Genomic DNA, 13852 nt, shown 5'->3' with positions numbered 1-13852 from the left:
CGAGAAATTGTTCATCTCAATATTGCACAATAAATATTTCTTCAAAATACGAGTCAATTACATGCAGCCAGTCAAGATTGTGTTTGGGTTAATGGTTATGCAGTGGGGTGCAGACGTATACTACCAACAGAGGGCGCACTTCAGTATATATTTAGAGACAGAAAACAAACGCGACCGAGTAAAGAAAGCTGCATAGCTGCCTCTTGACCTTTGCACTCCCAAAACTTCCATGTCGATACCGATTATTGTTTTAAAGGACTTGTTGGAATCGGTAAGAAAGGTAAACAAGAAGTTAATAATTAATTCTATATCAATCTGAATATTCACTGATTATGATAAATTTCAATCTTCGTGCGTTTTTTGTCGACCTATTGAAAACAATAATGTGTTAAAAGGTGCAAAATGGCAGAACCGCAAAGCTGCGGCAAGATATTATACAAAATATTCAACAGTTTAAAAACATTTAACAACAATTTTATTTACATTTACTTTCCTGACTATTGTGTTTTAAATAAACCAACAAACAAACAAACAAACAAACAAACAAACAAACAAACAAACAAACAAACAAACAAACACCCAAACACCCAAACAAACAAGCAAGCAAGCAAACAAACAAACAAACAAACCAACAAACGAACAACTTGCCAAACAAACGAACAAACAATCAAATAGTACACACAATTCTTTATTCAGTTAAAACCTGTTTATCATAATTACATTTAATACATGCAACAGACAGTGATTAAATCTCTCTTTTGAAAACGAGGTGGCTCTTAAAAGAGCTGGTTTTGGCTGCGAATGCCTAAAAATGCTTCGGCAAGGAGATATACAAGGAGATTGTACAAGGAGATAATATACAAATTGCATGGATAGTCCTAAGTTAGGACGAGTAACTGGTCCTAACTCGAGATAAGACTAGTCCTAACTCTTTGTGAAATCCACCCCAGGTAATTATTGAAGTACATGTACATGTATGCCTTGTTTAAAACAAAGGCTGCCTGGACCATTGCTGACTCAATGGATGTATTCGATGTCTTCGTTGTACTCTCCGGTCTTATAGCCAACGAGATCCTGTGTAACTCATTACAGCATTGACGTTTGCCTTCCAGCAACGCTACACGGTTAGTTTTGTCGGCAATAACTTGGTTAAATTGAATGTAAGCGAATACCCCATTTTCAAAACAGAGATTTAATCACTGTCTGTTGCAGGTATTACATTGATGTGTTATACATGTACTGTCAACTCGTAACCAAGTAAGGTTTTATGCTAACCAATATGTTTTTTTTTATTACCAATAATGTCCACTGCCTTTAAAATAGGAATAAGAAACATACAAGCAATTATACAACATAGAGCCTGACTTAGATCTGTATCACATTCTGCTGCTGACGACGACCCAAGTTTGAATGTTTAAACCCTCCTCAAAGAACGCGCGCATTAATGCATTGCGCCGGTGCAGTACATGCACACACAATCATGACTGTCAGCTGGGGGTCAGCCTATTTTCGCTAGATATTCAGCCAAATCTGAGAAATTCGTGGGTAAGGCATAATCAAATGCAATAAAGTCATCATGGTAAATTTGACAAATACTTCTAACAAGTTCTGGTGGGACTTTGGAATAATTTTCGATCAGCAATGACGTATTTGAACTTCCGCTGTACGGCTTTGGATACCTGTACTCCACGCGACCTCTGACCCCAAGTTTCTCAGTCAGATAATCCACATCCGGGAGAAGTGTTTCAAGTTTACCTATGACGTCATAACGCACGTGACAAGGTTTGTATTTTTTGAAGGTCAGTGCCCAGTGAGAGTCGAAACGTTGACCATTTTTAGCACCGTCCAGGTATGTCAGGAACTCTTTGAAGGTCATGTCAGGTTTTTTAAGGTTTGCCGGGCTTTGCTTACGAATTATTTTGATGATCTTGACAGCGGCGCCGACGTAATGACTCGTGGGGAGTTTGACGAATTTATCCCGGTACGCTGAGAGGAGCCGAACCAGAGGATGCCGTACAAATAAAACCTTGGTGTACTCTTTTAAATTCTGTTGGATTTCTACAGTTGGTCGTGTGCTTAAAAACTTCAGTGGTGGCCATGCCTTTCTGAATTTGTCACTGCTAATCTTGTGAAGATCCTGCATGAAACGTCGCCAATTCGAAGAGCCAACTTTGTGAATTGTAGTTACTATGATCTTGTAGTCATCATTCACGTACGACAGATCTAGGAGGTATTTGAAGGCCTGGACTTCTATAGGTTTTTGGGAACCAAAGTCGAGGGCTTCAATTTGATATTTTCTATGACACATTCTGTCCATGTGTTTCTTGCGCTGCTGTTGAATCCCCTTCGTTGTCTCCAACGAGAATGTTGGTTGTTGGGTTTTGGTGGTTGTAGTAACTGCCGTGTCTGATACATTGTGGACATTTGAAGCTTGTACCTGAAAAGTTATTGACCTATTGTACTGTAATGAAAAGAAAACACAATTAGTTGTTTTCTTTTATGAAATGGAGGCTATTTGAATAGGGGTTCCCCGAATATGGAACAACCTCCTAGTACACAATAAAAAGCAACTCTATGACATTGTATAAAACATCTTTCAGAACTCATTTATATCAGATGTAATTTGTTTTAGTTTATACATGTAGTTCCATTGGTTTTGCTCTTTTAAGCGCTTTGATCTTGATGTAAAGGCGCTTTCCAAATAATAACGTTGTTGTATGCATGGGGTGAAACTCGAAGGAATAAGTTTAGTTTGAACACAGCTTAAGGATGCTATGTCAAATTTTTTGCCGATTTGACCCAAAAATGTTGACTTAAAATTCAATAGGTATTTTGATGGGGGCAAGAAAGTTACAAGCTTTCACTTGAGCCATTGCTCGAAAAAGTCTGCCAATTATTAGTAGCAGTGAAATAAAGTGGTCAAAATTAGTTTTTGGCGGGATCCCGACAATATATCACGTGACCAATTCTTATGTGTTTTAAAAGAAACGTTTTAAATTGTTGTCATGGTTCCTGACCATTAAAAGCATCTTTAAAATGATTATGGGGAATCTATATGTAAGGAAATGTCAATGACTGAAAATAATAACACAAACCATACCTTTATGTTGTCGTTGACTTTGTTTCCATTGATTTCAGGTGAATTTGCCACCTTTCGTTTTTGGTCACGTTCTCCCATATGATGAAAATCTGTTCTTGAAAGAACAAAAAAACATGAAATGTTTGTTGGGTTTGACAGTTGTTGTCAAGTCATCTTTAAAAATTGACATGAGACAATACCGCCCTCCCCTCTTCCCAAAGGTTTTAGCCTTTTGTACTCAACACGAGCAGCGGTTTCGTCAAATTTTAAAATCTTTGGAATTTGCTTAGCATGAAATTTCTTCCTTTGATAAAAACAGGAGTCCCAACCAAATTTCCACGTGATTTTCAGAATAAGCAAACAGCAGCTGAATACCAGTAACAAGAAATATGCAACAAATGGAAATTAAGATGGTAAACCTGATTTTATCAAGGAAGTGTCGTGGCCGAGCAGTTAAGAGCACCGAATTCAAACTCTGGTGTTTCTGATCAGCAGAGTGTGGGTTCGAATCCCCAGCCGTGACACTGTGTCCTTGAGCAGACACTTAACCATTGCTTCGTCCTTCGGATGGGACGTAAAGCCGTTGGTCCCATGTGTTGTGTAACACATGTAAAAGAACCCAGTGCACTTATCGAAAAGAGAAGGGGTTCGCCCCGGTGTTCCTGGTTGTGGCTGCTTAATGCGCTTTAGCACCTTGTAAACCCTTATTAGGTGCTAAATAATTGGGTCTCAGAATTCATCACTACAATTACCTATCTTTCTGAAAGTTTGTATACTCAGCGCCTTGAGTACCTTGTTTGGTAGATACGTGCGCTATATAAGACTTCGATATTATTATTATTATTATTATTAAGACATTTCATGCTAGGCAATTTGTGTGCTTAGCAGTACTATGAAATTGGGCCCGATGGCAGCAAATGAGAGGGCTGTGCGATGCGCAAAACACTGGTATAACATTTGACTAGATGGTGGGCTCGAAATAGAAGATTACATGAACTTACATCTTTGTTGATGGTGTGGCGTCTTGGAGTAGGAGATGGCGATATAACACGTTGAGAATGCAGCGAAGACAATGACAAACAACAGAGATAACTTCAAATCCTTTAAATCTCGCAGTAACTTTAAAGCCATCGTAGGGTCGATAGGTGGCGCTGTTTTAATCCCCTTGACGGGGTTGTGAGACAAAAATGGTACTCTGGTTAGTATTTAAGTTTAAAATTCTCTCCTGACATGTTTTGTTCAACTTTTGAGTCCGTGTTTCTGAACTCCTTAACGCCTAATATTGACATACCCATACCATACAACCTTACTACATGTGTAGGTATTGTCTACCATGTCTATATACATTGGCATAACTAGACAATAGGGTGGGGCAGCCCCCCCTCACCCCCGGTAAACCATTGTGCCTTTACGAGTAATGCATTGTACCATTGTATCAACATTTCCATCTTGCAATCAGTGGGATTTTGTACATACCACAATCAAGGAGATATTTAGAAGTACATATTTTAATATAGTTGGAACACCATTTTCCATAATCAGAGAGATTGTCAAATTTGCCCACAGAAAAAAGATTGGCCCATTTTCAGGGATTTGTTTTCTGCAGAATCGGCTGGCAGCTATGGGAGGGTCAATCCGTAGCCTTTAGTCAAGGCGCACGCGGCACCCGCCCAATTTCATAGAGCTGCTAAGCACAAACATTTGCTTAGCATGAAATTTCTTCTTTGCTAAAAACAGGATTACCAACCAAATTTCCATTAGTTGCATGTCGCTTCTTATTGGTGTTTAGCTGTTGTTTGCTTGTCCTGAAAATCACATGGAATTTTGGTTGGCATTCCTGTTTTTATCACGGGAGAAATTTCATGCTAAGCAAATTTATGTGCCTAGCAGCGCTATGAAATTGGCCCCTGATGTCAAGCACGACTCCAGATATCACGCACGAAAAAAAGAACAGCGTGATAACAGGGGTGCTGCCACCGCGTGCGCCTTGATTTAAGGCTAGTCAATCCACAGCCCGTTTCATTGATCCGCACTCTAAGAAAGCAAGCCATGTTTGACCTCGGGACCTTTTTCAAACTATTGTAAGCGTTCAAACTATTGTAACCGTAAAACATGCCTCATTGCGCTGCTATTCACAAGTCATCGTAAACAAGTTGAACGTTACTCGTACAGGAGGCCATAGGGGTGTAACTCTCTAGCAATATTAATTAAATATACCAGTAAACTTTGCATGGTGGGAAAACTAAAGAGAGGTTTGTGGTAGCACTATGGGTAAATCTCTTTTGAGTAGTTTTGGTTCTGAAGAGAACAGGTGGTTAACAACTCAACGTTTCAAACAGTATGCTCTGATTGCTTCGGGAGAATACTGGACTCTGTTATTATTATTACTGGCTTATTCAAACAACAAACACCCCAACAAACAAGGAAAAGACAACACTGAGAAACACACATAAGAAACAGGGAATACCGTAAGCCCTGTGACAAAATTAAATAATAAGAACACGAAAAAGGCAAGAGAACATTTTAGGCCCAGTGTTAACTTTGCGTAACTGAGCAGTTACTGTATAGTCGCTATCCCAAAGTTTGCATTTTGCAGCTATATACATTGACCGTCTGATTATCGACTGTGTCAAAGAGTGTTACGTAAGAGTACAACTATGAGCGATTGGGACTGCAGTACCAATCAATTATTATAAGAAAACCGGCTTGGAGCAACAGGTTGGGATGGATAGTACAAAAGAGGAATATTATATATATATTGATTTGAGACATGCAAGTGAGGCAGTGGACACTATTGGTAATTGTCAAAGACTAGCCTTCACAGTTGGTGTATCTCAACATAATGCATAAAATAACAAACCTGTGAAAATTTGAGCTCAATCGGTCATCGAAGTTGCCAGATAATAATGAAAGAAGAAAACACCCTAGTCACACTAAGTTGTGTGCGTTTAGATGGTTGATGTCGAGGCCTCAAGTTCTAAATCTGAGGTCTCGAAATCAAATTAGTTGAAAATTAGTTTTCTCGAAAACTATGACACTTCAGAAGGAGCCGTTTCTCACAATGTTTTATACCATCAACCTCTACCCATTACTCGTCACAAAGAAAGGTTTTCTGCTAATAATTAATTTTAGTTACTACCAATAGTGTCCACTGCATTTAATTTCACGAGTGAAAAACCACTCGTGTCCGCCATACAACTCTTGCAAAGAGCCGTATGACGGCCAACTCTTTTTAGAGTGAAACACGGGTACTTTCATGGCGATTATAAAGAGTGAAGTTCGTTCCAATTTCACTCAAAAGGAGTGACAGCGAAACTGGCACCACTCGGACAAGAGAGTGAAATTTACACTCTTTTACTTTAAAGGAAGGTTATAGAATTGGTAAGAAACAAAAATCGTGAAGATCACAGATTTACATAAAACTTACACGGTATAATGATGACGTTAGTAAATATCCCTTGAAATCTGAAATGTCATATTTGATGAAACATAAAACATTTTCCAAAGTGATAAAAAAACGCTCTAAGCTTTAAGTGTATGTCCTCCATGGTATAGCTAAGTGTCTTGGTGAAATGATCGGCGATAAAAACCACAATGTTTTGCACAAGACTCCCTTGGGGCATATTATTATATTTTTATATTAATATTTTAATATCAGCCTATAAAAGAGCCCTCCAGATTTCTTTGACTTTTGTTATGTAGGCTTAAATCTCAAAATGGCCGCTAAATATGACAAATTTTTACTATTTTCGAGTCCCGTGTGAGCCATTAGAAGCTCACGGTTATTGACAAGTTTGTGACTTTTAGGTAGTTAGAAGATTTGGTTAAATATCGTATGTATTCAACTTCCCATCGCTCTTGATATTTCACTCTGAGCCAACCGACTTAATACAGTGCGAAATATACGTACATGTACCAGATGGTGGACTGTACTTTTACGGATGAAGAAGAAGAAGACGACTTTAAGAAAACATGGCCACTCGTCTGTATCACGATTAGCACCCGATTGGGTTTTCTGAATAGCCAAGATGTGCGCCCTATTCACCTTTCATCTAAGTATACTTACAATGCCTTTCTCTCAGCAAATTCAAACAGGCAGATTGTGGTTGTGGTGTGGACAACACCCCTCATCACAAAACAGGGGCCAATTTCATAGAGCTGCTTAAGCAAAAAAATTGCTTAATCACGAAAATAGCTCGCTTATTTTACCCATGTTACTGGCCAAAGTTTCCTGCCATATACATTGCTTATGACTAGTATTAAGCTGTTGTTTACTTAGCATTACAATTGAGTGGAGTCTTGGCCGGTAATCTGATTTTACTAAGCAATGAATTTTTTGCTTAAGCAGCTCTATGAAATTGGGCCCAGAGCGTTAATGCTTTCTGCTCACTGCTATCAAGTCGAAGCTCTAGGCGCATCGTGTCAATGGATGAACATTTTAAGGTCGGTGTTAACACGCCCCTGAGGGAGATTTCCGAGTTCTATCCGACAAGAAGATCATCAAAACAAACAAGCAAACAAACAAACAAACAAACAAACAAACAAACAAACAAACAAACAAACAAACAAACGATCAAACAACAAGACAACTCACCTGTTTTTTCCAAGACCATTACAAAATTAAAATCCACCACACGAAAAGCGGGAATGTCCAGGTAGGTCTGCTGCGCAGACGATGACTTGGGCTGCTGGTGTTGAACACAGAGGGCTTCAGTCTACCTGATTTACACTATCCCCATTGTTATTTATCCGCCGGGATATGCAGCGTGTTTTCATGCGTGACCGCGGTTTAAATACAAATTAGTCTAAAGGGCTTCTGGAATTCGGTCATTTTCAGTCTTTTCTGAAAAGTCTCAACCAAAATAATGTATCATTAAATTGAAACGAAGAGCATATCTGTCGTTATGTATAAAAACAATCGGTGCAACTCAATTTTTAAAAAGAGACATTTGTACGTGAAAAATGGCTTCCAAAACGGAGAAAACAAGTCACAAAAACACGGCAAATTTTCCCATTATGAACGTCGGCAACAGTCCCCAATTAGTATGTATGGATAGATTATTTCACATTCTATACCTGGAAATGTTTAAACCGAGACCGGATCGTTTCTAGTCCAGTCAGGATACAGCAACTTCCACCGCTGTTCCAAAAAAAAAAGACAAGGGTCAATAACGCAGTATCCAGGCATTTTGTGAAATAAGGAACTTTAACTATAGCCTTTTTTGAATACAAATGACGTCATAGGTTATCATGACGCCATAGTTTATTTTGTATCCAGACATAACATTTTTTTATGTTCATATTTATAAAGTCACATTGTCTGTGACAGTTTGATCAATGAAGGTTCCCTTGTTATGTCTGTGACCTGGTAGTGACTGTACTTCCTGTCCAAACCGGAAGTTCAAATAAAATATTTATTATAAAGCTACATAATGTTTTGTATGTCCATGTTTACGTATTTCATTTATTCGATTTTGTTTAATATCTACCCCGCTATTCACAAAAACCGAACACGTACTTTTTGTGATGTCACCAAAATATTGCATTTTTGTTATATTATTTTTTTACTTTAGCGCAGTTGAGCTGACAGGGAAACTGAAGAGAAAGTGTGGATTACGCAAGTCAATTTAACATCTATTAAATCGTTTGCAGTACCCGCTGCTAAAACATAGGATTCGAACTGCCTCTAGCTACCGGGCAATCATCGGTGTCTAGTTGGTATGACACTGCTCTAGAATTGCTAAGGACGTGGGTTCGAGTCCCACCCGAGTAAAATGCCTGTGATTTTTTTCACAGGACTCGGGAAAGTACTGAGTATACAGTGCTACACACATCGGTGTATATGGGTAAAAACAAAAAATTAATATTCTTTATCCCCGATGCAAATTTAACATCTATTAAAAAGGCTTTAAGCTGGTTACTATATACCTAGTTGCCATGATGCCTCCATATTGGTCATGTTCCTCATATCAAATAACATTAATGTATGCATGTTAATAATCATTTTGCAAATACGAACCAGACTAATTTGTTCTTCCAGCCTCGGTTTGGTTACATTGATATCAATGGGAGAAATTCAAGATGGCTACACCATGATTAAGGTCTAATGTGGCGCAACATGTAGAAACAGGAACACTGTTGCATTCCATGCAGGTTGGCGAGTGGGCAGGGTTGTTTAAACGGGGAAATGATAATAAATATACGGCGTACAGCACTATGAAAATCTATACTGTAAAATCACCTCGAAATTTCAGCCTAAATGCAAGATTTCCACTGGACACATTTGGTAAATATTGTCAAAGACCAGAGTTCTCACTTGGTGTATCCCAACATATAAACTACCAAAACAAATCTGTGAAAACTTTGACTCAATTGGTCATCGAAGTTGCTGGAGAATAATGAAGAAAAAAAACACCCTTGCTGCACAAAATATTATAGTTTCTCAGTTTATAGACTTTATTTAATTCACCAAAAAAGTCCCACAATGGGGAACTTTTGGGACGCTTGGCGGCAGCAGACTTACCAGGTAGAGTCACAGACAGGCATAGACCTTTTCGCAATTACCATTGCGCAAGCGCAGACTGTTGAATGAGGTTCATTGTGGGATAGATATGGATCAAATTTGGATACCAGCTAGACCACAATGCACCTTATTACAGTCTGCTGCCACCAAGCGTCCCAAAGTCTCCCATGGATACTGTGAGTATGAGAGTAACAAAGATTCGAAGGGGGAATAAAAGTTGGTTATTTAAATCACGAAGCAATTTTACTTTCAAAATAATAGATTACAAGTTGTGTCTCACAACTGTCAATTGGATTGGAACAGCGCCACCTATCGACCTTGCGATGGCTTTTCGGTTTCTCCGGCGAAATTTGAAGGGGTTGAGATTAGCTGTTTGGTTTTTCATCCTGCTCGGTTCATTCTTCGCGTCTTATATTGCCATCTTTTACATCAATACGTCATCACGTCATCAACAAAGATGTAAGTTCATGTACTGTCATATTTCCAACGAAATGCTGCTTGTATCGCTATAAGATGTTCCACTTGGAGAAGTTTCCTAACGGCGCACTTTTCTAACGGGGCGCTTCCCTAACTATACTTCTCAAAAAGTGAAGTACACTGTATTAAGTGTACCGACGGTACACTTAATACAGTGTACTTCACGTTTTGAATACTTTCTTAACTTAGCACTTCCCTAACGGTGCACTTCCCTAACAGTGCACTTCCCTAATGGTGCACTTCCTTTATATCGCGCTTCCCTTACAATGCACTCCCTATTATTGTCCACTTCCCTAACAGTGCACTTCCCTAATGGGACACTTCCCTAACAGTGCACTTTCCTGATGGTGCACTTCCATTATATCGCGCTTCCCAAACAGTGTACTTCCCTTACAATGCACTCCCTAACGGTGCACTTCCCTAACAGTCCACTTCCCTAATGGTGCACTTCCTGATGGTGCACTTCCATTATATCGCGCTTCCCAAACAGTGCACTTCCCTTACAATGCACTCCCTAATGGTGCACTTCCCTAACAGTCCACTTCCCGAATGGGACACTTCCCTAATGGTGCACTTCCCGATGGAGCACTTGTCTTCGGTACACTTCACTGACGGTGCACTTCCTTAACAGTGTACTTCCCTAATAATGCACTTACTTACCCGTGCACTTCCCTAACCCTTGCACTTCCCTAATGGAGAATTTCCCTAACAGCGTACTTCCATAATGGTCTACCTAATGGTGCACTCCCCTACATGGTGCAGCCTGTTTCTCTACTCTAACAATGTTTTCATCTAGGAAATAAGGAAGTGCCACTTTGTTAATAACTATTTGAATTTCCATTTTGGAAGTTGTCAGAAACTTCTTGTGTTGAATTTACATGCTGAAAAGAGAATAGAGGAAATGTGGCAGCGTCTCATCTCAAGATTAAAAAGATAACTTGACAACAACCTTTAAATCAACGAACATTTCATGTTTTTTTCTTTAAACCAAGCGGCAGTTTTTCATCATGTGGGAGAAAGTGACCAACGAGTCTTGCCCAATTCACATGCAATCAATGGAAAAGAAGTTGACAACACCACAAAGGTATGCTTTAAATTTGTCTGTTGGGGATTTTGTTTTCTCAAAATGGTGTTTAAATGTCCGGCCCAGGACGATACCAGGCTGGGTTCAAACTTCATTTCTTCGAGTTTAAACACTCGTTCAAAAAGCAGAAAACCATCATGTCCTATAACAGAAACTTTTGTTTTGCTTTCATTACAATAAAGATACAAGCTTCAAATGCCCACAATGTATCGGACACGGCAGTCACTACAACCGCCAAAACCCAACAACCAACATTCTCGTTGCAGACAACAAAGAAGATTCAGCAGCATCGCAAGAAGCACATGGACAGAATGTGCCCTCGACTTTGGTTCCCAAAACACCGTAGTAAACCAGACCATCAATTACCTCCTAAGTATGTCGTACGTGAATGATGACTACAAGATCATAGTAACTACAATTAACAAAGTTGGCTCTTCGAATTGGCGACGTTTCATGCAGGATCTTCACAAGATCAGCAGTGAAAACTTCAGAAAAGCATGGCCACCACTGAAGCTTATCAGAGCACGACCAACTGTAGAAATCCAACAGAATTTAAAAGAGTACACCAAAGTTTTATTTGTACGGCATCCTCTGGTTCGGCTTCTCTCAGCGTACCGGGATAAATTCGTCAAACTCCCCACGAGTTATTACGTCAACGCCGCTGTCAAGATCATCAAAATAATTCGTAAGCAAAGCCCGGCAAACCTTACAAAACCTGACGTGACCTTCACAGAGTTCCTGATACACCTGTGTACGGTACCAAAGGTCAAAGTTTCGACAATCACTGGGTACGGGTCTTCCGGAAATACAAACCTTGTCACGTGCGTTATGACGTCATAGGTAAACTTGAAACACTTCTCCCGGATGTGGATTATCTGACTGACAAACTTGGGGTTAAAGGTCGTGTTGAGTACAGGTATCCAAAGCCGTACAGCGGAAGTTCAAATACGTCATTGCTGATCGAAAATTATTCCAAAGTCCCACCAGAACTTGTTAGAAGTATTTGTCAAATTTACCATGATGATTTTATTGCATTTGATTATGCCTTGCCCACGAATTTCTCAGATTTGGCTGAATATCTGGCGAAAATAGGCTGATCCCCATCTAATGGTCGGGTTCTCAGCTGTGAATGTGTTGCACATGACGTCAATGACCATGGCACCATCTTTGAGCAAACGCGTACACGTTCCATCATAGATGGTGGCTAAAAAACGCAAGTTGGTTTATTGAGATAATTGACATAGCTGAAGCATAGCCATTGCCTTCATGCAAATGTGTTTCAAGAGATGCCCACAAATTGTTTGTTGCCAATTTGAGACGTCAAATTCGCCTTGCAAAACGGGGCTTTACGAACAGAAGCCATTTTGGGTCCAACAAACGAATGTGCGCACACATGGTGCCAGACTAAACTGCACATTGGGTTGTAACTGCATTTTGGACCGCAAATGGCGTCCAGCAACTATGTGACAAAAACAAAATGGTCCTTCCGGGTCGCAAACCTCTAAATACACAACTCATGGTTGGGTGTTTTCATGCGCGATAGCAGTGCACATGAGAATAAAATGTACATTGCTTTACTGTTTGTTATATTGGTTAAACCGTACTTTAAAAATCAAATGTTTGTCTGTTTTGTATCTCCATGCTCTATTATGCTATGTCCAATTTGTTAGTGATTTGATCATTGAAAAAAAAAAGTTTAGACTTAAGAAAAATAAGTATGCCTTTGGGTTTTGGCTGACCGTTTGATTGTTTTAAAACTATATTGATGTAGATGTATACAATACAACTGACGTGTAAAAATCAAAATTTGGTCGCCGTTTTGAGATATCGCTGAAAATCTGGAGCTAATTATGTCCACACAAGAAGAAGAATTCCAGGATACCAGTCACAAATTATACACGTGGCATGGTATTTTGACCTGTAACTTTAAGCCTGCATGGTGAACTAATGTTTATGTGGGGCCGGCCTAGACCGCTCAGCCACGACACGTTCTTTCCATAGCGCGGGATGCCGAAAAATGGCGGGAAAATGAGCGAGCGTCATACGCGCCGATATAGGCCGTGCGTTTCGCGTGATGGCTCAGTTATTTTGACGCGACTGGCCCCCATCTTGGTTATAAGTTTGTTGTTTTTGTTGTGGCAGATGTTGTATTTTTCGCTGTTTACCATCACTCTACAAGTGAACATTTCGATTCATCAATGGTTACCACTCATCACTATTTCATAACGGACAAAAGTAATGGATCGCCATCTTTGCTTTGCTGTTTTATTTAGTTTCTGCTCCCTCCCGCATTGTTTCGCAAGTTTGATAAATGATCACGAGCTTGTTATTTTGGCAAGTCAGCTCTCTGATAAAGGTAAGTTTTCTGACATTTTGGATTTTTTTTGTGCGGATGGGTTTCCCCAAAAGGTAGTTTACTTTTAAGAATTTTATACGAAAGACAAACATACAATACATGATAGTTTAGCATTCGGTCAAACGGACACCGATGTTTAACATTGGACCCTTCTTATCGTGTAAGTTTTTGTTGGTGAAGGAGAAAAACTGAAGACAAATTGGACGGAGTTTGAACCTGCATCTTTAGGTTCATATAACTCTTATAAAATGTCAGCTAGTGTCTGCTGCACTGCACTGCACTGTGGTGTGGTATTCATGGCAACGAATGACTCCAACATTAGCTAGGTCATCT

At 39.5% G+C, this 13852-nt stretch overlaps 2 protein-coding genes across 3 annotated transcripts; one reads left to right on the top strand and one right to left on the bottom strand.

Annotated features, from left to right (window-relative positions):
* Positions 1 to 609: 609 nt before the first annotated feature.
* Positions 610 to 7773, bottom strand: LOC117299690 (carbohydrate sulfotransferase 11-like). Of its 2 annotated transcripts, none has more exons than XM_033783243.1 (4): positions 7674 to 7773; positions 4081 to 4243; positions 3101 to 3189; positions 610 to 2461 (listed from the first exon to the last, which is right to left on the bottom strand). In XM_033783243.1, the coding sequence occupies exons 2-4, from the start codon at positions 4208 to 4210 to the stop codon at positions 1499 to 1501; spliced, it is 1182 nt and encodes a 393-aa protein (XP_033639134.1). In that variant the 5' UTR covers positions 4211 to 4243; positions 7674 to 7773; the 3' UTR covers positions 610 to 1498. The 2 variants fall into 2 exon arrangements, with proteins under 2 accessions (XP_033639134.1, XP_033639135.1); XM_033783244.1 differs by lacking the exon at positions 7674 to 7773 and adding an exon at positions 7146 to 7242.
* Positions 7774 to 11367: 3594 nt separating this feature from the next.
* Positions 11368 to 12291, top strand: LOC117299534 (carbohydrate sulfotransferase 11-like). The gene is made up of 2 exons (XM_033783082.1): positions 11368 to 11848; positions 11929 to 12291. The coding sequence occupies exons 1-2, from the start codon at positions 11368 to 11370 to the stop codon at positions 12258 to 12260; spliced, it is 813 nt and encodes a 270-aa protein (XP_033638973.1). The 3' UTR covers positions 12261 to 12291.
* Positions 12292 to 13852: the final 1561 nt, after the last annotated feature.

Source organism: Asterias rubens, chromosome 14 (genome assembly GCF_902459465.1).
Source record: "Asterias rubens chromosome 14, eAstRub1.3, whole genome shotgun sequence".
NCBI classification, from domain to species: domain Eukaryota; kingdom Metazoa; phylum Echinodermata; class Asteroidea; order Forcipulatida; family Asteriidae; genus Asterias; species Asterias rubens.
Note: the sequence above shows the minus strand (reverse complement) of the source record. Positions and strands in the feature narration are given on the sequence as shown.